General features: G+C 41.5%; 1 protein-coding gene across 1 annotated transcript in view; it reads left to right on the plus strand.

Moving 5' to 3' along the window:
• Positions 1 to 23,762, plus strand: part of LOC123979363 (neuronal PAS domain-containing protein 3) — a 197,576-nt gene that overhangs the window by 56,095 nt on the left and 117,719 nt on the right. The window contains exons 3-4 of the mRNA XM_046063268.1: positions 13,088 to 13,249; positions 18,322 to 18,411. Of these exons, the coding sequence (XP_045919224.1) occupies positions 13,088 to 13,249; positions 18,322 to 18,411 (252 nt within the window). The remainder of the gene's footprint in view (positions 1 to 13,087; positions 13,250 to 18,321; positions 18,412 to 23,762) is intronic.

The following is a 23,762-nucleotide window of genomic DNA, read 5'->3' on the forward strand; positions in this document are numbered from 1 at the left end:
TGACCCAGGATCTTGGAGAAATACAGCATCAAAAAGCTAGAAAACGACTCCTTTTCTATATGAGTCCATGGAGCGCAGCCATGAAAGCGTCGGCCCTCAGTTAGAGCGAGTCCACTGTGATTGGCCAGCTGTGTATTCGGGGCGTGGCTTAGCAAAGAGTTAATGGTCTCAGTTATGAGGCAGGTGTGCCTCCTTTACAAGCGCCCCTTTTAAACCTATACTGTATGCAAGCTGATAATTGGGCTGAGGGTACAAGGGGGGGGGGCACCTGATTTAAACCCTGATCACTTCCTGTAAAGGTTCAGGAAGTCAGTTTTCACAGCCAGAACTCACCCACTGTTCAGACAAGACAAACACAGCATGAGGAAGAGACGCACTCGGGATCCTCTGTGCATCTGCTCTGTGTCGTGTGTGTGTTTGTGTTTGGAAGGGTATCCTAAGGTTAAACTGCAGAGATACAGCATCCATCTGGAGAGCATTAGCGAGATTTATCAACACTGCTGTCCTTGAATCATTCAACATATTGTGTGTGTGTGTGTGTGTGTGTGTGTGTGTTTTTGAAAGTCCACGCCCACCCGTTTGCGATGAGGAAGTCCCCACATCTCCATGGCAACGGATTGAAGGTCCATCAAAAACTACGTTGACCTCCAGACCAGAGACAAGTGACCTCATGTCAAAGTAAAATATTGTGCGATAGAACAGAAGCTCGACAGTTCATTCTTGACCTTGGAAAAACAATCTTATGGTCCGCTTACTGGCCTGTACTGGAGCCTGCGACCATATCGGAAGATCAACAGGTGAAGTTTAGAACGTCCATGTGGGATTAAAAGAGTTGAGCTTCACAGTTTATTCTTGTGTGTGATACATTTAGAAAGAGGAGAATATTAAAGTACAAGGGGACTGTGATTGTTTTGTAAACTAGAATATAATTGATATCAAGAGACAATAATTACTTGAATAACTATTTATTAAACCTTTATGTGTGTGTATATACTGTATAGACATCGTACATTTATTCATTTAGCTGACGTTTCTATCCAAAGTGCCTTACAATTGCACCCCTATATAGATAGAAATGTAGATATATATAGTCAAATCAGAATTTTCAAGTCTTGGCTATAGTCGACTGTTAGTGTTACACTCGGTAGCTCCGCTTTAATCTTGACAAGCTGCAGTGCTACAGTCTATCTTCATTACTCACTGTAACTTACGCTGCTACATTTACGTCTAAACTGAGTATTATTTTTGACCGTTATCTCTCTACTCCCCTGCCATGTGCAGATGTTTGCGTGCATGCAGTCGTCGGCCGCACTGCGTGCATGTCGCGGTTCAATTCCAAGTAACTGTTTAAAAATGATATTCTTTGTGTGGTTTATCAATTGTGAGAAATGATCCGAACGTCCAGCGAAGTGCCGACAACAAGGCACAACACCGGCACAGCTGATGGTTTCTCGTCTGCCACACACACACCCCTTCTGATATATACCTTAAGCGTTATATATATACATACACCTAATAACAAATATATGAACAGCTGTAACAGTGGAACACTACATAACACAGTAGAACACAGAAAAATTTATCATACTCCAAAAAACAAACAGCTGTAAAGAAGAGAAAATGGAGTAGAAGCAGGTAGAATAGAGGATCACAGACAGAATGAGCTGTAAGAGGTCTCTACGTCTGAGTGTCTGTTTGTTTGGATGAACAAGCCGATCAATCAATAACCATCTACATGTCTGACAGCGCGCGCACACACACCACTCATAGGAGGGAATCATGGTAAAAGAATGAAAAGAGAATAGGCAAGGAAGGGGAGAAGAAAGAACAGGAAGTGAAAATGAAAGGAAGAAAGGTTTTAGACAAAGACAGCAGGGAGAAAGAGAGCTTAATGTAAGAAAGAAGGACAAAGATGAGATGTGGAGACGAAAGGAAATGTGCACATACCGTGCAGCTCTACAGTGTCAACCACACACACTCACAAGTTATAGAGAATATGAGTCTGAGAAGGGCCCGAGTCCAACAAAGCGCTTTTTTCCAGACGCCTGCGTCTTTATTATTTTTTTTTCCAGTTCATTGCAATGGCGGTGCCGCATTTTTACTACATGGTAAAAAACGCCAGCAGCGTGACGAGGCGCTGAGAGTTAAAATATGTTCAACTTTGGGAAAAGCGCTGCGCTCGTCACTGTCACTTTTTACCCAGCTGTCCAATAGTAGAGGAAGGGCGGGACAAATACCTCACCGTAGCAACGGTTACTATCCTGGAACCGGGCTTCGTCCAACCTCAGCTCTTGGACCAAACGGCGGTACTCGCCGAGATGTTTCCTCGCCCACAAAATCTCATGAACCCACATCCGTCCCGTCTCTCCTCTTTTCAGCTGGCATAAAACGCTTTGGTGGACACGGGCCCTAAATGTTGCCGGGTTTACAGGACGTTTATGTCACTTTAATAAAAGAAGAATGAACGGATTGAATTAGCTTCTTCTCCAGCATTATCAGCTGACGCATGTCCAAATGTGACGTGACATGTTACATCTGAACAAGTTGTGCACAAATGTGAGTTTGACAGTCGGTAAAATAAAAACACCCAGGTAAAAGCTTCCCCCGCTCACGAAAGCTGTGCTTCCAAGATTTATTTTGCAGTCTTTTGAAAAGTCTTAAAACTCAAGTGTGATTCGGGACGATTCCTTATTTTCAGATTACACTTCTGTGGCTGCACCGGCGATAATCTGATGCGAATATTAGTTTCTCTTTCTTGATAGAAATATCTTAATATCTGCAGTGTACGCCAGAAAGAGAGAGAGAGAGAGAGAGAGAGAGCTGTGGTCAGCACTGGATCCCGGGACTGACTAGATTGGGACCTCTTAACACACCCACAACCACACACCTTTTCAGGGAATTAAAGTGATATTGAGCTCTGAGCAATAACTGGAAGAGTGGAATTATTACTCCAAGGTTGTCACTGTGTGTGTGTGTGTGTGTTGGTCACCTGTCCACTTGTCGATTGTTGCTTTTGATTAAAAACGAGGAGGGGCGACCACTCCAAGTGTCTGCAATATCCCACTGATGCTGTTATCTCTCCCTCCTGCTCTCACTCTGCCTCTGTCTACCTTTCTCTAACCGTCTCTGTGTTTCTTTCAGACCACATACTTCTAAAAGCTTCGGCCAGTTCCTTCAGGAACTTGCAGTCGAATCGCAACAATTAAAGTCCAAACTACAATTTGAATTGCATTGGACATATTTGTAGAAAAAAGTTCTGGAGGTGTTTCAGCTGCATTTTTCAGTTGTCTGGAACAGATCCGCTTTAATTTTAATCAGTGCAGCTGTCTACACAGGATACATAACAGCTGGCATTTTGCTTCCGCTTTACACATGTAACCGCAACCTCAAAACATTGTTTTTGGCTACAAAGTCTAGTTTCTTCTGTTTGACACATGTAACTATAGTCGTTGTGTGTTTGGCTCTGAGTGCTGCCAAAACAAAGTTGAACTCAGAGCAGGACTGTGGCTAAACACATCCTGACGATGTAGACAGGGTCAGACAGCAGCTTGCCACACAACAATGGCACCACGTTAGCTTTCTAGTCTCCTTATCGACCTTATTTAACCTAAAATCAAGTCTCTTCCTGCGCTTTAGCTTGTTGAACGAGCCACCGTGGATCCACTGGGTGTAAAGTGCAACTGCAGGTCTAGATAGCTGAGGAGTTGGTCAGCTGTGACTCAGATGAAAATAAAATGTGGCTGCCATTTACAGATTTGTTAGTTTAGATGCTTCATGTTTCTGCCAGTGGCTTTTTGTTTACTCTCCACCCCGCTGCCAGGGCTCAGCCTGCCAGCTAACTGTCGCTCTCTAACGTCGACACTGACCCACCCACTCAGAGTAAATGAGCATTGCCGACGCATCTCCAGAGATCTTTTTTCTTACTATTTTAAACAATTTAACAACCGATATAAAAAAGAATTCACTTTGACAATCGACTGACTAATTGTGATTTCAGTTGGATAATAAATGTTACCGTAATTTACTGCAACAATTAATCCAAAATGAAATCATTTATCTCACACAGCGATAATAATATGAATATATATCATAGTTTAAAAACATCCACCTCTTATTATAATGACAGACGTACTGATCTCTCTCTCTCTCTCTCTCTCTCTCTCTCTCTCTCTCTCCAATACTGACATGTGTTGACCTTTCTGAACCTTCCTCTTCCTCCCATCTCTCTCTCTGCCTTTCCTCTTCTCTCCCTTCACTCACCTCTTTGTCCAAACCTTCCTCTCTCTTTCTCCTTTCCTTTATTGATATGTTGACCTGTCTGCACCTTCCTCCTCCAGCCCATCCTCCCATCTCTCTCTCGCTCCAAATCCTGACTTTCCTCCTCTTCCTCTCCCCCTCTCTTTCTCATCTCCCACCCTCTCTCTCGTGATGTGTTGGCATCTTAGATTGCTCTTCCTCTCTCTCCCAAGAGCAACCCTCCTCCCCCTCCTCCTCCTCTTGGCTATTGATTGGTTCATTTGATAGTTCTATCACCAATCAGCATGAAGTTGACCTTTTGGACTTGGCAATGATAGCAAGACGTTGAGTGCTTGTGTGTGGGTGTGTGAGTCAATTTGTGTATGTCTGTCCTTATAAGGGTGTGTATGCATTTGAGGTGTGTGTGTGTGTGTGTGTGTTGACCTTTGCAGGCAGAATGTCAGCCTGGCCCTTGATGCCGCTTGTCAGTGCATTAGTTGGACAGGAAGCAGTTCTGCTCTCTAACAGGAAGTTCAAACTCCCCTTGTGACTGACAGTCGGCAGCATCATGTGACCTGATTTGCAACTGTCAGATCCTCAGACTCTGTCATTTCCTTCCCAAACACTGGGCCTCATGCAAGATACAAACAGACTTTCTATACTATTAAGTGGCACATGCGAGTGATTTAAGAGAATTTGAAGAATTAAAATATAAAATTTTTGAGTATGAGATTTTCCGTTTGGCAGCTAAATGGTGGCTACCCGCCAATGTGGCGGATAAACATATTCGGTACGTTATCGCCATATACTAAAATCTTGGCGTAGCTAACAGCGGATCAGCGTAGTTTCATGTTGTGTGTTGCACTTAAATTGGTCCCTGCTGTACCAAGGGATCTAAAACTGTGTAGGGGCGTTCATTGGTTGTACTTTATGTTTATTTCAGGTTTCTTGTGTTTGATTGGCGTTGATATGTAAGTGTTATATATTATATAACTATATATTAGATATTGCGTTAGGGGATTGGAGTCGGGAGCCGTCAGGTCGGGCTTGGAGTACCTGAAGTGTTTTTAGCATTTAGCTTGCTAGCTACCACCGTAACGTTCATACCTGTCAACCCTCCCGTTTCCCCCGGGCTTCTCCCGTATTTTACCGTTCTCTCCCGGTATCTTCCCATTTAAATATTTCCCCGCAAATCTCCCGTTTATTTATACCTGCTGTTGCAGCATGTAGAACCGCTCGGTAACAGTGAGGGGAAGAAAAGCAGCGTGATGGGTTCAGGACAGATGATGCTTTGCTAAACAGAGTATTTCACATGTATTTGCCCCTAAAATAGATAGAAAATTATTTACGACTACAACCTACAGTCATTTTTGTGCATGAATGGTTATGATTTTTTGTTAGTACTCAGAATAAATAAATTACAGACCAATGTAGACTGTTTTTCTTGCACAAAGATTTAAATAAATGAAAACAACCTACAATTAATATTAGGTGTATAGTACTGATTCACAGTTTTTAATAAAGATAGTGGGGGGGGGGGCAAAAATGTGTCTGGAGCAGAAAATTTTATAAAAATTAATTAATGGGGGGGGGCAAAAATGTGTCTGGAGCAGAAAATTTTATAAAAATTAATTAATGAGGAGGTTTATGTTGAATGATAAAGCATGATTAAGAGTGAGCAGTGATGACATTTAAGTTGAATTTACATTTAATAGCAAAAAAAATAATTTTGCTTCAAATTTCAATCTGGTGTCTTCTTTGAGTTTGCATTGGACAGAATACCTTTTTATCTCAATTAAAACTACTGAAACAAATGTTTATGTGACATAAAAAGGCAAGTTATTATTTTGGCTGGTAAAAATATATTTGGCCGGTGGATATTTTCATCTACCAGTCCCATTGGCAGGTGAGCCAAAAAGTTCATTTCCACCCTTGGATCCAAGCCTGTTTTACGACTAATAAACAGACAGAATCCCTGAATTTCAAAATCAATTTACTTAAAAGTTCAACAGCACATTTCTTTTATGATTGTATTGGCAATTGGCAACCAATGCCGTTTATTAATTGCTAAAAATACTCCACTCCAGCACACAAGTTGCTGTCCGTGGACACACCCTGTGCTAACCCCTGACATCTATTATAATATTTTCTCTACCTGCATGACTTTCACATCCCTTTGACTGTCTAGTTTGGTCCAATATGTCTTTTTTCATCTCGGTCACAGTACCGTTCTCGGATGACATGGCGTTGGCAGCCTTATTAATAGCTATTTTCTAATTGTTTCTGCTCCCCTAATATGACTACTGACACTGCAAAATTTGTTCTGTGTTCGTTGGCTGCTTTGTGACAGCAAGACTTGAAAGCCTGCAGGATGAAGTTATTTTTACTTGCGGGTGACATTTTTGTAAATCCAACTTAATGGAGCAGAAAAGGCGGCCTTATAAAGCAGTTTCAGGGCATCAATTATGCTAAAGATCATGAGCAGATAATGTGAATGAAATTGAAAGGAACAATTTGGGACACGTTTGTGCAGTTTATTGGGTTTGCTGAATTGGACTTGGAACAATCATATGACCCTCAAAGAAGAGAGCTTTAGGATTTTTAAAGGGAACTTTAGTGTAAAGAGAAAGAAATGAATCAAAATGTACAATCCGTCCCAACCTAAATGAGCTGAACATCTGTTTATAAGACATTATTGTCACTTGGCAGAAGTCCAGCAGACTTCTGTCTCATATTTTTTTAAAGGCAGCTGATAAAATAAAACCAGGCAAATATTGTGTTTACAGGAGCTGGGGGGAGAGTTTTTATTCTCCCTGCACAGCTAAGGATCTGCTGCTCCAGTTGTTCCAGTTGTTGTTAATGTGTGAACTGGGAGTAAACTGGGGACTAAATGAATGAACTGTGCCTTTTAAATCCCAGAGGACTGTAAAGAGCCATATGCTGGATGCAAAACACACAGAGAGACACTCTCACAGACACTAACACATTGCAATACTTTATTACGCCAGGTTTACATCGACTTTGGCTCTCATGTATCAAGTTCCTCGTCATTTTTTAAACTCCATTTTCTCCCTTCTGCCCCCTTCTTTCGCTCCATACCTTAACTGTGCACTCAGACCAAACGTACATTTAATCCTCACGTGAGTTTTTTCACTGGGCTACTGCAGAATGTTCACTTACAATAAGATAATGCGAATATACACAACCTGCAATTACTACAGCTGTATGAAACCAAAGTAAACATTTTGCATTCAGTTGCAGCTTCTTCGCTTTCTTTTCTCCAAGCAATGAAGAAATTGTTTTGTCTTGTTTTTTTAAATAGAAAAATAAAGTAGTAGTCTTACAGAGCTGTGGGTGCCCATAAATGTTTTAATCAATGTTTTAATCCCAAAAAATAAAAATAAAGTTTATTTAAATTAAAGTTTATTTAAAAGCAAGCTCCTCCCGCCAGTGAAAGGCGCAGTTCTAATAGCAGAATCCAGTCCAACTACAGGGGTTTATTTGTCCAAAATCCTGGGCGCTCTCTCTCCTCAGCAGCTGTCTGTCGGCCAGCACAGATTCAGTATGTCCACACTGCTCGGTCCTCTCCAAACAACGCTCTGAAGCCGCCAGTGACGTCTGGACAGCGCTGATAGACTATCGCTACACACGGTCATGCAACTTTCTGGTTGGAGTTGAAAAATTTCACCTCAAGCGAATCCCTTTGCGTTGCTGGCAGTGCGTCCTCCGCACAGCCCGACAGGAAATCGCATCTCTCTGTGTCTTTGCATTGACTTTGGATGTAATCGCGCCGTCCTACAACCCTTACATTGCTTTTGGACTTAATGCGCAGTTAGTGCCAATAAAAATCATAAAAGTAAATAAAAAAAACAACAAGAGAGAAAACAAATCTAAGAACAGATTGGAGGCAGGGAGACATACACAGACGGAGGTAAACAAATAATAATTGCAGCGACTAGAAGGAACATGGGGGCAGCAGGAAGCCCGCAACCCCAGATCCAGACTCTACAGCTCCGGAGGCAGAAACACCTGCAGAAAGTGATGAGTGAAGAGAGGAGAGAGATTTAACGGCACAAAACTACGGCAGAGGGAAGAAGTCGAGCTAGTAACATGCATTACTCAGATAAGAACGCATACATATGGAGAGGGAGAGGAGGAGAGATCAGCTATCATGGGAAGTCTTCAGCAGAGGATGCGGAGATGGTCTCTGCCTCCCGAACACAAACTGGGACCTGATTTCACAGGAGAGGAGCTTTCACAGACGGGAATGAATGAACAATGTCAATCTCATGCGCTGTTGGCAGGTGAGGGAAGTAAGAGGTTGGAGAGGGGGTTATGAAATTGTTATTGATTTTCTTTCATATTTATGTGAGCATGAGACCGAGAATCCAGGGCACAGCTGGGACTGGTTGGTTATCCGAAAGGACCTTCAGCCGGGTTGACCACTGTTGAACTCCAGCTCCCTTTTGAAGGCCCTGCTCTCAACGAATAGTAGGAACCTCTGAAAGTACCTTGAACCTGCATATAGAATCACCTCCAGAGCGAGAGGCCACATGTATTTCCAGAAACTTGTCTCTAAAGTGGACGGAGAAAAGTGGGGGCAAAAACAGAACCACGATTACAGATACAGGTTATGTTTTGTTAAGTTTGTGCAGTGGGAATAAGCTAAAATAATCATCCCAGTTTGCACTTGACCGCACAGAGCCCTGACCTCAACCCCATCCAGCACCTTTGGGATGAACTGGACCACTGACTGTGAGCCAGACCTTTAGATTAGTTTAGACTTCACTGCAGCTGGTCCAACATCTGCTGGAAAAACCAAAACCTCACGAGTGGAGGTTGTTAGAGCAGCAGGTTAATAAACATGGTTTTCAAATGCTCCGTCCAAATACTTTAGGCTTTGTAGTATTCATTTCATCAATTCCTTTCTGTCGCTGTCTTTCTCTTTTTAATCATTTTTGTTACTTTGTATCTTTTTGTTTTCATTTTTCTTCTTTGCTCTTTGTTTCTCCCTGTGTCCCCCATTGATCTTCTTCTTCTCTCTTTCTCTCTATTCCTTCTTAATCACTTTCCCCTCCCTCTCTCCCGCTCTCTTTATTTCTTTATTTGTTGTTTTCCTATATATCACTCCCCTTTCTAACAATTAATTTGTTCTCTCTCTCTCTCTCTCTCTCACTCACACACACACACACACACACACACACAGTCTGTTTTTCCATTTGTCATTAAGAGGCAGAGAGCTTGACAGTAACATTTAAACCGCCCGTTCTGAATGGTTAAAAGATGGCCTCATCTGGTGTGTGTGTGTGTGTGTGAGAGGGCGATCGATGCAGTAATCTGCAGGAGGTGGGAAGCAGAGGGAGCGAGCCATTCAGCAGCACTCACTAATCAATTGCAATTCTTTCTTTTACTGTCTGAATGCCCAGATTTAGACATTTGTGTGTGTATGCGTGTGTGTTAATTCTTTCTTTTACTGTCTGTGGCCTAACATTTAGATCTATATGTGCCTGTATATGTGTGTGCATATCTGTCTTTCTACTCTTTATGGATTTCTTTAAGTGTGTGTTTACCCAGGTCTGTATGTGCCTGTGTGTGCGTGTCCATTTCTTTTACTGTCTGTGGCCTTATATGATCTGTGTGTGTGTGTGTGTGTGTTCCTAGATACAAAGTCTGTCCTGAGTGTGGCGCTACAGGAAAGGTCATGAGGTTATTAAAACCTAAAGGGAGGTGAGCAGGAGCGTGATCAGGAACCTTCATCGCAATCTAGTTGTTGATGTCTCACTTTGGACAAAAACTGTTGGAAAAATCAAAAGACCAGCTGACATCTTTGCTGTTAGCATTGCAATAAATATTGCTCCACTTTTTTCTTTATTACGTTACAGCATTTCTTTCTGTCTCTCCATGGGTTGTTGCCGCCTCGTTAGCGAGTCCGCCTCCCGTACCCAAGGTCACGAGTTCGAGTCTAGAGTGTGCAGTACAACCTCGGGCCGATTACACTTTACGTTCTGGATATCTTGTGCTTCTGTTTGTAGTTTGAATGGGTTTAAAACCAGACCCAACACATTGGTTCTTGGACCAAAAACAATCCAGCCTTAATATCTGTTTCCTAGCTTTTTCCAAATATTATAACCATACTGTCTTCATCAGCAGATGAAATTAGCTCATTTTGAAAAAGGCCTTAATGCTCACATGGAGATGGGCCCAAATGCAGACATGAGAGGGGAGCAGGTAAAACTTAAGCTAAAACTTAAGGTGAGTTGTAAGGTAGCAAGTCCAAGGTGCAGTAACATAAATCTTGAAACAGTATAAATCCAGGAGACTAGTGGTGGTGAAGCAGTCCAAAAACAAAGCAGGGTGTTCCAGAGACGAACAAGTGGACAACCAAACATCCCAAATGTACATCCAGACCACAGGAGAGGCACAAGGAATACTGGTGAGACACAAGACACTGGAAATAACTCTGGTGAAACAGTGAACAGGCTACGAATGAAAAAAGCAGGTGATAGATAGGTGAAAAGCATCAGTATGTGACACAGAAACAGGAAGTAAAACAATACTACATCAAGAACAGACCAACTTCAAAGTAAAACTGTTGTGACTCTGTGATATTGGAACAAGCTCCAACTCTCTAACTTTAATGAGCTCTGGAAAACTCATCTCTTCCCAAGAACACTTTGTCTCATAACACCTCTAACCCCTGACCTCTAGACCTCTAACGAGCACTTCCTGTGCTCCTTTTCCTCTTATCTCCTTACAACTCACTTGTCTTGATTGCACTATTTGTGAACTCTTATTGCTTCCCATAAGTGCCTGTCCCGTTGATGCAGTATGCGTTTATAGCGCTTACCAGTAGTATTGCTGGTCTTAACGAGTCTCATAGATCTCTTACTTGACTGATGCTCGTACGTTGTTCCTCGAATGTAAGTCACGTCAGATAAAAATGAGTAAATGTGAAATAGGAAACAGAACGAATGAACAAATGACATAAGGAACACACAACACGGAGAAAGGAAGCAAAACACACCAAGTCAACAAGATCAAAACATTAAAAAAACAAAAACAAATCACAACAGTAGTAGGACTTCTGCACCACCATTTCCAAGGTCATGTGCAGTGGAAAAGTTTTAAAGCAACACAGACTACTTCAGGTCACAACTTGAGACTTGAATGTTTACACTCACTTTTAATAATAATAGTAATTTCTATTACTTCTTCTAATACTTACCCCAGATTTTGGTTGATGACTGGATAAATTATTGGATTATAATATATTATAATATCGAATAACATTCAATCTTTTCAGTAAGGCTCTTTAGAGGTTATGACTGAAGAGATGGTGTAAATGCTATGTACAGTAGTTACCCTTAATCCCTCAATACTAAAGATTGATAAATTAGAGTGCTTTTCTGTGTCTATTGTAATAGCTATATATCCTTTTTTTGAAATCTTAAAGATGAAATGATTAAACAGTTAATTCAGAAAATAATTAGAATAACAATTTAAATTTGGTTAAAAAAATATATATTTTAAGGTAAAAGTTGTTTCTTGTTGTGTTTTTTTTTTTCCAAATGCTTTAGAACAGTCTGCAGCTTTCAGACTGTTGTATTCTAGTTAATAGAACAAAACATTTCATTATGACAGAAGACTGAGAGACAGGAAGTACACACACACACACACACACACACACACACACACACACACACTAACCCTCCATCTCACTGCCATACACACAACACCTTAATACAATCCGTCCACACACACAGAATAAAATAAATAAATGTACAATCAAAATTGCAATTACCTGCAGAATTTGTGAAGGGTAAACAAATCTATGCGCCCCCCCCCCCCCCCCCCCCCCCCCCATTTGCTCGCTCCACACACACACACACACACACACACACACACACACCCCGACACAGAGAGCGCGTTAGCGTTCTAGTTAGCATGCTGAAATGAATACAGTTAGATCCAAAGCAATTTCCTTTTATTTATCTTAGCAGCCGCGCATAAATAAAGGCAAGGGCATCCAGGCAATTAGCATAATTACTATGAGGCGGTCAGACCCTCTGTGATTTCATAAAGAGACACACACACTCACAGGCTGCCGCTACAGTGTGTGTGTGTGTGTGTGTGTGTGTGTGTAAGATAGACTGAGGAGAAAAGATGGAGACAATGACTCTGAGTGTGTGTGCGTGAGTTATGATGATGTGATGTTAGTGTGCTGTTTTCTTAATGTGTGTGCGTGCGTGCATGACTTTTGCTGTGTCCATTTGTTCCACCTTGTGTGTGCACGTTTGTTTGTTTGTATTGTTTCCTTACTTTTGTGTGTATGTGTGTGCAAGCTGTCCTTGGTCTGTCTGACACACACACACACACACACACGCGTGCGCGCGCACATGATGATACATACAAACATTTGGTCACATGGTCACACAATACTGCACACACACACACACACATACACACACACACACACACCAATCTAAAGCCCCAGTGTGTCAGTATGTGTTATTAATATGCAAATACAAGTTAAAAACAACAAAGGGCATGAAAAACAACATCCCACCCAACAGGCTGAGGTCAGTTTATACTGGATGTACTGGTTCCATTGCTTCTGCTGGTTCTGCAGTTTCCACTTGTTTCATTGGTCCCACTGTTCCTTGCGTACCATAACGTCTAAGAATATAAATATCGACGCATTTTGAAGTTAGGACATTGGTTTAAACTTTTAGCTGGTTTGTTTGTTTGGAGTTTGGACTCTGATCAGGTGCATGGCTGGGTTCAGGCCAGGTCCAGAATCTCAGTCCAAGGCCTGTACTCTCATGGGCAGTGTGTGTGTTATTGCTAACAGGGGCAGACTGCTGCAGACATGCCAGCTTACTGTAGGTCCAGCTTGAGTTGGGCTTATGTCAGGCATAGGTACAGAATCTCTGTCCCCTTTATGAGGACTGAGCAGAGAGTGTGCCAGTTTGCAATCAGAGCTCAGGTCCTGCTTGGATTTGCTTTGGATCAGGTGAGAGACGCAGACCCAGACCTCTTTGATGAGGCACTTGGAAATTAGCTGTGGTTTGGCTCAGGCCCGGCTCGTATTGAGTTTGGATCTGTCGTGGATCCAGCTGTCTGCCTCCTAAGTGTTAACAAAGACTGTAGATGTGGGTGGAGATGGTGCCAGTTTGCAGTTAGCGATGTTTATTATGTCATATTAATGTTAAACAGAGTTTCCAGTTTTTGTTTTTTCTTCGCTGCATTTTTTAAATTAGAGTTTGTTATTGTATGTTTAGCATTATTAGATTTCTTATTTTATTAATTTAAGTATACTTGCATGTGATTTTCAGAGCTCAGATTAACTGGCTTTATTTAACGCAGAATACATATAATCTGAAAAACATACTCCAGAAGTTTCCTGCACAATTTCACCGGTTTAACCTGCTCATAACAAAGTTGCTAGCTTCAAAAGTAGGAAAGGCATCTTTTTTAGTGTTGTTTTGGGTGTTTTCCTTTTATCAAGGATGTTCTTAAAGGCTGTTTCTCCTGCAGAAAATGTCAGTTACTGACACTTGAATATTGTTTTCAGAGTGTTACACCGACCTTTGTGCATCTTACAACCTTTCCCTGACCTTTCGAGACCCTGCTTACCTTGTACATAATTCCTGGTGTAAACCGAAAGAGGCAGGAAAGACAAACATGCAGCAGAAAGCAGTGTTTGGTGTGAGCTCTGGTTGGAGTTGCTGCTCTAATAATCTGAGGTCTGTTTAACCTCTGGGAGGCAACCTGGGACTTAACAAAGCAGTCAGCAAGGTTATGTTTGTTTACAGCACATCTATGTCTGTGTGTGTGTGTTAGTGTTTGTGTGTGTGTGAGTAAATTATGCTGATATGACGTGGATGTAAACACACCCGCACACACTCGCTTCCACCTTTCAACTTGCTTTCCAATTCTAATTAATCCGTTTTTAATCCCTCTGAAACGGGCAGATTTGCTTTCCTTCACCTGGAGCTGCTTGTTACTGGACCTCAAGCAGACAAGACGATAAAACTGTAAAAAGAAAAACACCGGTTGTGATTATCTCCACATCTCTGCCTTTTCCACAGTTGTGTTAATCCTTGACCTGCAGAGACTAAGTGGCTGTGTCACAATATTCCAAGAAACCTCATCAGCAACCATCATGGAAAATATGCAAAGAAATTTGGGAACATAGAAGCCCTTATAGAGGTTTATGAGACGTTAACATAATGAGGTTTCCCTTGAATCCTCTAAGGCTGTTCCCCTCTCCCAAAAAGAGACTTCTTCTACAAACAGAGGTGAACATTTTAGGTTTATTACCCAGCTGTCGGTTGTTAAAACCTCTTATAATTTAGTTCCTGGTTAAACTTTGAACCACTGTAAATAGCATATGCTCATACTCCCCACACATATACATCAGTGCAGCATTACGGTTAATTTACTGCATTAAAGCGTTATAAGGGCGCCGCTTTAGCTAAGCCAATCATCAAACATAGATTACACCATATGTGCGCCTCCTCAAAAATGCCACATAGAGACGACAAGAACTGTGAGCAAGAACAAGTTTCTGATTACCGTGGAGCGTGAAGACAACTTTGAGAAAGTTAAAGAAAGCTTCTCCTTTTCCCTAATATATCTGTCACACCCTGGCTCTTAGGCTGCAACAAAAATATTCGAGAGCAGACAAGTTTGCAAGTAAAGAGTGAACAGTTTATTTTACAAAAAAAATGTTAAAGAGCAGAAACGATGTAGAAGTCACGAGTCAGTACTGTAAGCATGTTTGGATGTGTGGGAACGTCGGTAGCAACACAACAGAACAACCAGCAGCTGCGCCCGCAACGGGACGGAGCTTTATAGCTCCCAGCCACACAGGGCCCGGGTGTAGCTCACGCAGCCGACGAGCCTCCTCCCAGACCCACATCCTGCAAGAGAAGAGACAAAACAACACAGGGGACACCAAGTGGCTGGGAGGGGTTGTCACATATCTAACAGAGACATCCCATTGAAACCTTCTGCTCACCAAGATTTTCACTCTGTCATCATTGAATGAATAAACGTAAACATGGCAATTGCGTGGCAGTAATCAGGGTCTGGGATTAACTCTTTCACTGCCTGCCCCTCTGGCAAGCAAGTTGGTTTTTTTGTGTGACACTTTTGAAATTTTATCGTATAAATATAAATGTATGCGCAAAATGATGTAACAACATTCAGCTCATTTAGGCGTCATTTAATGTAAATAATGTCGACATGCAGTGTTTGAGTTTACACATAAACAATACATGCAATACATGACTCTTGTTAACTCACCCAACCACACGTGTAGCGGAAGATGTGCATTTCCTTTAAGTTGCACACTACCGTAGACTATAAAGTGCTAAGGTTGTTAGCATGCATCTCTAGTTTGAAATGGTTTAAACGTCATCTGAGGATAATTGACTTGTTAGAGGACAAAGACATTTCCTGTGGAGGGCGGCAACATGGAGAGCAGCAGTCTGGACCAGAACTCGACAACACACACATTTATATGTATGCACATAAACAAATACCTAGCTAAATATATGCATACGGAGGCTAACACACACACACACACACAGAATGAGTCTGAGTGTGTGTTAATGAGTGACCCAGCGTGGACATTGATGAGGCTCATTGATGATTAACATCTCATTAGCATCTCGTTAGCTGACAGGGCGGACTGTACGGACACAGGCAGAGGAGCAGCCACCACACACACACACACACACACACACGCAAATCTATCATGGCAAGTATCGGTTTGACTAGGCAGGCGTGAGAGGTTAAAGGTCAAAACCAAACGGCACTTTCTATCTCACAAAATGACAAATTCTACATTTCTCCAAACATCCACACCAAAGATGTTACTCTGTTAGGTAACTTGTGCACGTCGTCATGCTTTCAGTGCTGATTAATGTGCATCTCTGTGTAATATTTTTCTATATTTCATTGGCCTTTCTTTAGTATTTCATTCTCTTCTTTTCCTTTTCTGTTGTGATTTATCGTTCACTCTGTATCTCACACACTCATGCATACAATATTATTAACAGAGCTACAATCATAAATATATATTCAGGGTATATACATACACACAGACATTGTGTGGCAGCAGCAGCAGGGAACCACATGTAATTAACCTGTCTGACCTCAGGAGTATTAATGCCTTTGTGTAAGTGTGTGTTCGCATCAGTGTATTGTGCTCAAGAAGTCGAGTGTGCTGCCATGATCTTCACATAACGACGGCATTAGACACACTCAGATCTGTGTGTGTCGTTTTTGTATGTGTGTGATTTGCTGCTGAAGTGTTCCGCCGTGATCTTCACATAAATACACCATTAGACACACCTAGCTGTGTGAGTGTGTGTGTGCAGACAGACGTTTCCATCCAGACCTCGTGTGTAGTACTGCAGTACTGTTTGAGGATACATTACTACCTGTGTTGGTGTTGGCATATTTACTGCTAATTTTATTTTAGATGAAATGTAAATGGATTCACTCGCTATATGGTTGCCTCTAAAATGGGAACACATTGGAACAAAGAAAAGTAGCGTCCATGTACACTGTTTTGTGCTAACAATCCCAGAATGCAATGCTTACCGTTGTGACTCTACACCTGGCAGTTATTATGCACAATGATGATGATTCCGAAGTGTCCGAAATCTCAATTTACTGCTCACTATTTAGTGAATTATCGCGCGTTAGTGACGTTTTGGAAACAGCCAATGTCGGTTAGTTGGTTTTATTTATCTGCATAATCGTTCTGCGAAAGCCTTTCAATGGAGTAGTTGTACGTGACGTCACCCATTTGTTTGTCGACTGCCATTTTGAAGAATTGAGTTTGGCATTTTTGCTGGCCGCAGTAGCGTCTTGTCAGTTACAACATAGCCACGCTAAAGCATATCCTCTATTTTCCTCTAAATGGGACCATAATTTACTAAATAAACATCATGCTGTGTTGACGAAGACATGAAACGACTGAGACCATAAACTAAGGAATGTGTTTACTGAGGTAATAAATCAGGTGAGATGTAGCCTCATTTTCTCATTAAGTTCAATGCGGTCGGACTTCTTTTCGCCCCCTGCTGGTTAATTAGAAATAATGCAGGTTTAAGGCGCTTCCACATTGGCTTCACTTTTCAGACCCGGAGGTTCCTGCTTGTAGTGGTACTGTAGTTTTGGAAGTAGATGTAATAGTAGGTATTGTAACTAGTATTGCGTGTGGTCCTGGTCACTGCAGCATGAATTATGGCAGAAGTTTTCACCAACTTACATTTGTCTGAGTTCAATCAGAGGATTTGTTTATCAAGGTCAGGTCGATATGTATGAGTGAAGGTCTTGCACAGAGTTGATCTTTGTTCACCTTGGACTCGTGAATTTGCGCGTTGCCCAAGAGCAAACTGAAAAACATCAAGAAAGCTGGAGACAGTACGGCAGAGTTAACTTCGCTGCCAGTTTGTCCCAGTGGGTGACCGAGGTAATGCCACAGGAACAAAAAAAAATCTGATGTGTAAAACCGACGAATGCCCGACAAGCTTAGTTATGACTCTTTGTACTTATGTTTGTGAACTTTCCAAGAGCCTAGCCTTTGTGCGTATGATTTCATCTGAATGTAAAGCCTATGGGGAAAGCATGCAGCACAAAAGCATCAGTCACAGTTGGTAAACTGCAGTATTGTAAGAGCTTGAGTAGGAGTAGTTTTAGTATTTGTAGCTGTAGTAGCAGTCATAGTATATGTAGTATCGGCCGCATTAGCACCAGTATACCGTGCAGGTGTATCAATGGTATTATATGTAGGGAGGTACATTTTATTTCTGTGAGCTGGAAGGGAAGCCGGCTAAATGAAGCGAAAGCAGCGTTCTTAGAATCAGAGGAGCAGTAGTTACTTCTGCCAACATATTTCATAAAAGGTTTCACTGTCTTGTATGTCAAACCTTTTCCCCTTCTGAAATGAGTTATGAGCTCACCAACAAGCACTGACTTGTTACACTGCAAGTGGAACATTATTATATTTTGAAGTTTCTCTGAAGTAAATTTAACCCTCTCTCCTTTGTTTTTGTCTGTTTTCAGTCTCTGGACGGGTTTGTATTTGCACTAAACAAGGAGGGACGCTTCCTCTACATCTCTGAGACGGTCTCCATCTACCTGGGACTGTCACAGGTAAGTCATCCCACCTGCCCGTCTCTCTGTCTGTTATGTCACATTCTCAGTCTCAGTATTTTGGTTTCTTTCTCGGTCTTGCAGATTCTCTAGTCTGCCTGTCTTCCTCTCTTCTTCTCTCTCTCTCTTTCTCAGATTGTCTCTTTCTCTCCATCTGTCTCCTGTCTCTCTCTCTCTCTCTCTCTCTCTCTCCACTCCTCTCTCTCTCATCATTACCAAAGACAATTCCCAACAAATTAAGGCTCATTTCAAATCTCATCAGCTCGTCGGACGGTTGTTGATTTGTGCAGCGAGCGACGGCGCATATTTTATTGCTGCGTGTGTGTGTGTGTGTGTCGGGGACACTTCATTGTACTTTGTCAGCTTGGTAACGAGTTCTGCGTCTCAATTGGTTCACTCTCCACCAGTTCCTGTTAATAGAGACTGGCGTCCACCCTGAAGGTCGACACATCGACCTTGGAGGCGCTAATAAGTCAGTATTGACAAGCTGTGTGTGTGTGTGTTGCAGAACTGAAAGGGATTCAAACCGCCACATTTGCTCGTTTGCCTCATAGCTTCTGTCAGCTTGGGTGCAAACTGCCAATATGTGTTAAAGTAAACAGGAAACACAGAAGTAACATGAGCTGTTAAATAACCTGCACTTGCACCTTTTGGCTTTTGTGTATTGTTAGTGTCATGCTGAAGAACAGTGTTTTTATGTCGTTAATTTTATCTTACGATGTGTTGGAGTGTTTCTAGATATCTGGAATATGGATGTCAGCTGTCAAACAGAACTGGTTTCACACCCTACGCTGACATTGTTAAAAGGTCATATCATTTTCAGAGCTTCTTCTGTTAAAGGCGGCGCTGTTAATCAGCTGAGACTCCCACGGTGCTTGAATGCACCACAGCACACATGCCAGACACCATCTCCTCGGCAGACTTGTGCACACTCCGCTGAGCTCTCATCATTACAGTTGCATTGTACTAGTTTGTGCTTTAGACAAATCTGCAGCTTGAAAACAAGAGGAGCGTCTCTGCTGATGTGCAGCACAGATCAACGAGCCAATCATCTACAAGAAGCTACATTCAGTTGGCATTTTAAGAGGTACACAGTAAAATCAGCATAAATTAACGCCGTCAGAGTTGATTTTAACACTTTAAAAGTGTTAGACATTAGCTCTAAAGAGGAATATTTGTTTACTACACAAGCGTTAGCCCCGCAACATTTTAAAGGTGTTAATATAGCTCTTCCATATTCCTGAAACAAATGCTTGGAAAATAAAGTTGGCAAAATAAAGAGGGTAGGGCTGGACAGTAAAACAATAACAATATAACAAATGTTCAATAAATATTCAATAAATGTTTGATTTGAATCACACAAGAAGTAGGATTGATTTTTTTAATTTTTTTATTAAGAGAAAGGACAGAAAAAAAGCTTTTACTTAATTTTACTTGTGCATATTTGTTGAAAAAGATTTTATCACAATTGTTTTGAATGTTCAACCTCAGGTTTGTGAAGTGATCCACTGACCATAAAGAAAAACCACAATTAACCATTAGGTTTCTTCAACTTTCACTGAGGAGCAAAAATCAGCATTTAAACTCAAAAGAAATAACGATTTGATAATTATCGAAAGATATTAAACTTTTTATCACGATAACATTTTTGTCCACATTGTCCGACCGTATAAGAGGGTCACGCTTTGTGTTTTAAAACATTTATTTTAACACTTCCACCTCTAAGAATCTGATTACTTTACATTAAAAACATGTAATAGAAATGAACAGATTAGTCTTGCATGCTAACCGCTAACTTGTTAAACAGGCGTTTAACAAGCCACAAGTTATGGTGGCTCACCTTCAAAATACAATATTTATAACATTAACAGATACTACGACTTCATTTACTTATCAAACAGTGTTAAAGTTTAGACCCAGGTCAAAAGCACAGCCCCTAGTTTCCCAGCAGTCATTGGAGTGCTTTCATGAAGGTACTCCTGGCTTCAGCCAAATGATGTGCGTGCGCTGTGGCGGCGGGTTGACGTGAACTCTTCAAGTGTAAAAGCCAGAATCAGAGTTGAGAGTAAGAAGTTAATATTTATACAGTTACACTCACAGGTTTGATTTAGTGACACTTCGTTTTAGCACCAACTCTTTATCAATCGGAGTAAAACCAACTCTGCTGCTACTCATATTTCACTTCGCAGTGCCGTGCATGAGTGTGTGTAATCAGCCGTTTGGCCATACAAAGCGTATGACTTTCACTCTAGAGACTGTGGTTCACATCCAAAAGTCAAAAGGGTGTTTGTTTTAACCTTGACCGTCATCTTCCCTGGCCTTAACTTAACTGTTATTCTGGGTTAAAGGTTGGATTTAAACATAACTTGCTAGGTGACCAAATCGCAGAGTAATGTGTGGAATAAATTAAATAAATAAATTATATCAGGATTTGAAGGAGCTCTATCATTAACCTACTACTAATGATATTTATATAATTTAGAAAAAAAAATCAACTTGTTTATCTGACAGCAGATTTCAGTCTGTATAAACGCCCAGAGAGTAGATACAGTATTTCACTCCACCGTATCAGTGAGCTGAGCTGAACGTTGTTTTCTGTAAACGAACTTTCTCGCCCTGTCCACACTACTCTGTTTTTGCTTTAAAACGAATACGATCTCCGTCCACACCAGCGTTCTAGCTGCGTATCAGATCATACCTTAAAACGACTGAAAACGCACAGCAAGTGGCCGTTCACGCACGCCGGTGTAAATATGAAGCAGATGGTCTGCTCTGTCGCCCCAGAAGATTTGACGCAAGTATAAAGTAATGTAGACGAAGAAACACACCAGATTTTTTTTTTGCATGGACCAATAACGAGCTGGGACTGTTACTGAATGTAACACGGGGGGGGTAAAAGGCTGTGGCGTCGCAAAGTAAATAATATGACATACACATATTTTAATAAAAATACCAAATCAAAAACTCTGTCAGTAGCATCGTGTTTCTGCTTTGCATGACTTATGAGACCCAATCAGAGAGCCGAGCGTCTGCGTCATCGTTTCTAAAGTCCTGCGTTTTAGCCCGTTCGCACTAAAACGCTCTCCGGAGTTTTAAAACGAAAAACGGGGTTGGCAGCGTTTTCAAGCTTCTCCGTTTTAGGTCTTCCTTTTCACCGTTAATGTAGCAACAGCTCTCGCGCTCGCTCTCTCTCTCACTCTCTCGCTCTCTCTCTCTCTCTCTCTCTCGCTCTCTCTCTCTACCCCCCATTAGTTGAAAGTGTGAACTCCTTGTCTCTGTGAATTAGATATAGGAAGCTCTCAGATATGGGAGCGAGCAAAAAAGGCCAATCAGTTTACCAAATTAAAGAGGAAGGCACATCACCCCACCCTCTCTCTTTCTCTCTGTCACTGTGTCCCCCTTTTGCTCTCTATCCTCACCCCTCCTGGCTTAATTCCCCCACCAAGATTGATTGATGATTTCTATCAAATAATTGATTAATTGTCAAATTGTGTCCCCTAAGCTTTTCCGCCAGCTCCGCTGAGCTGGTTATCTTGTTCCCTCTGCTTTTATCAGCTGCTGAAGAAGTGGCACGCCGATTAAAAATAAAAAAAAAAGTGAGAGAGAGAGATCGAGCTTGTCTTTGCCTTGTACGAGTCTCACCCTGTAATCCTACATGTGTACACAGAGTTCGTCAACCTCCATCCTCTTAATTGCTCTTCCTTCCTCCTCTTCTTCTTTAATCACTGCTCTTCCCTCTCTTCAGTTTTTTGTAAGGGAAGGAAAATATATCGCTAATTATTTTTCAACTTTAATTAGATCGTGGCGTGCAGGAAAAATGGCTGGGTGGCGAGGAGGTGGTGGTGGAGGGGGGGGGATTTTTTTTTAAGCCTTTTGACAAATTGACGAGGTTATGAATTTTCCCGCTCGGTGGCCGGTGCTGAAACAATCTTCAGGCAGATTTATGTGTAAAGAGGATTTGCCGGTTTAACTCGTTTCTTTGCCGTCTCGTGGCGGATGTGGACGGCCAATCAAACAGGCCGTTAATAGAGTCATTAACAAAGAGCGGAGCTGTAATTAAACACGGCCGCTGAGTAAAGTTAAAGTCCCTCCTCCCCCTAACTCCAACACACACAGTAAAAAGTTGACGAGCTGCAGTTTGTTCTGGCTGCTTGTCACTGACGGCGAGAGGGAGGTTTAATCGGGTCGTCATCGGAAACTTTCTCAAGTTAAAATAAGAAAATATATGCACATAGACACGGAAGGCATGTTTCTGAAAGTTTAAGAGTGTGAATCAGTTTGTATCAGCTGAGACGCTGAAGAGGCTGTGATAAGTTGCAGTAACTGGTGCATCATGGGATTCATTGATGTTTGCCAACTTCACGTGTTGCTGGTTTACACATGCTGTCAGCGTCATGGAGAGAGAGAGAGAGGGGAGTTGTGACTGATTGCAGTGACAGTGTAGACGGGTGCAGAGGATATTCTTGGATTCCCTGTCACTCATTGCTGTATATTTTTTGGGTGAAATGCTTCTCTTAAATGGGGGAACTTTAAAAAAAAAAAAAAACTATTCTGCAACAAAGGAGATAAAGAGTCTGAATGGGATGTTTTTTCCTTTTTTGGTGGACTGTCGGCACAGATGTGTGACTGACAGGCTGATGCTGCACGTTTCTGAAACGGTGTTCAGTGTCGTTTATTGAAAACTCGGGTATCTAATGTTTTTCTAAACTTTTGATTTCCAGGCTTTTGAAATCGCCACAGGTCGTAACCAGACATGTTGTGTAGTCAAAGGTTCTGTAGACATTGTAGAATAGTTTTTCTTAATGTAAAGCATTGTCACAATTTGTGTTGAAGGTCAACTTGTTTATCGGTTAGGGCTACATGATATTGGAAAAAACTGACATTGCAATATTTTTCTTCTCTGCGATATGAAAAAATACAGGAATTTTCACAAAATGACTTTAGCTGCCCTATTTGAAAATAATTAAACATCCTAGAAATAGTGGGGTGATTTTGTAGGGAAAATGCTTAGAAAATAAACAAGTTGAAATATTTCTTTTTAGTCTCAAGACTTTTTTTGCAGGCTATCCTTTCTTGAACTTTAATTCAATAAAAAATAAAAATAAAAAAGCAGTGGTTTATCAAGGTTGCTTTTCTTTTTGCAACCAAATCCACTGTTTCTGGGGTTTTCTCCTGTTTCTCACTTATTTGCAAGTCTACAACTAACAGGTTTGAGGCCTGCTTTGGTGGTTTTGATAAACTGACCAAGTATAAAATTGGGGTTGGTGGTTCGCTGTGCATGCAGAGCCTGCTTGTCACTCACTAGCAACAAACTGTGTGTATCCAAGAACCCTTAAAGGTATTCTGCTTTT

Source organism: Micropterus dolomieu, linkage group LG11 (genome assembly GCF_021292245.1).
Source record: "Micropterus dolomieu isolate WLL.071019.BEF.003 ecotype Adirondacks linkage group LG11, ASM2129224v1, whole genome shotgun sequence".
Lineage (NCBI taxonomy): Eukaryota > Metazoa > Chordata > Actinopteri > Centrarchiformes > Centrarchidae > Micropterus > Micropterus dolomieu.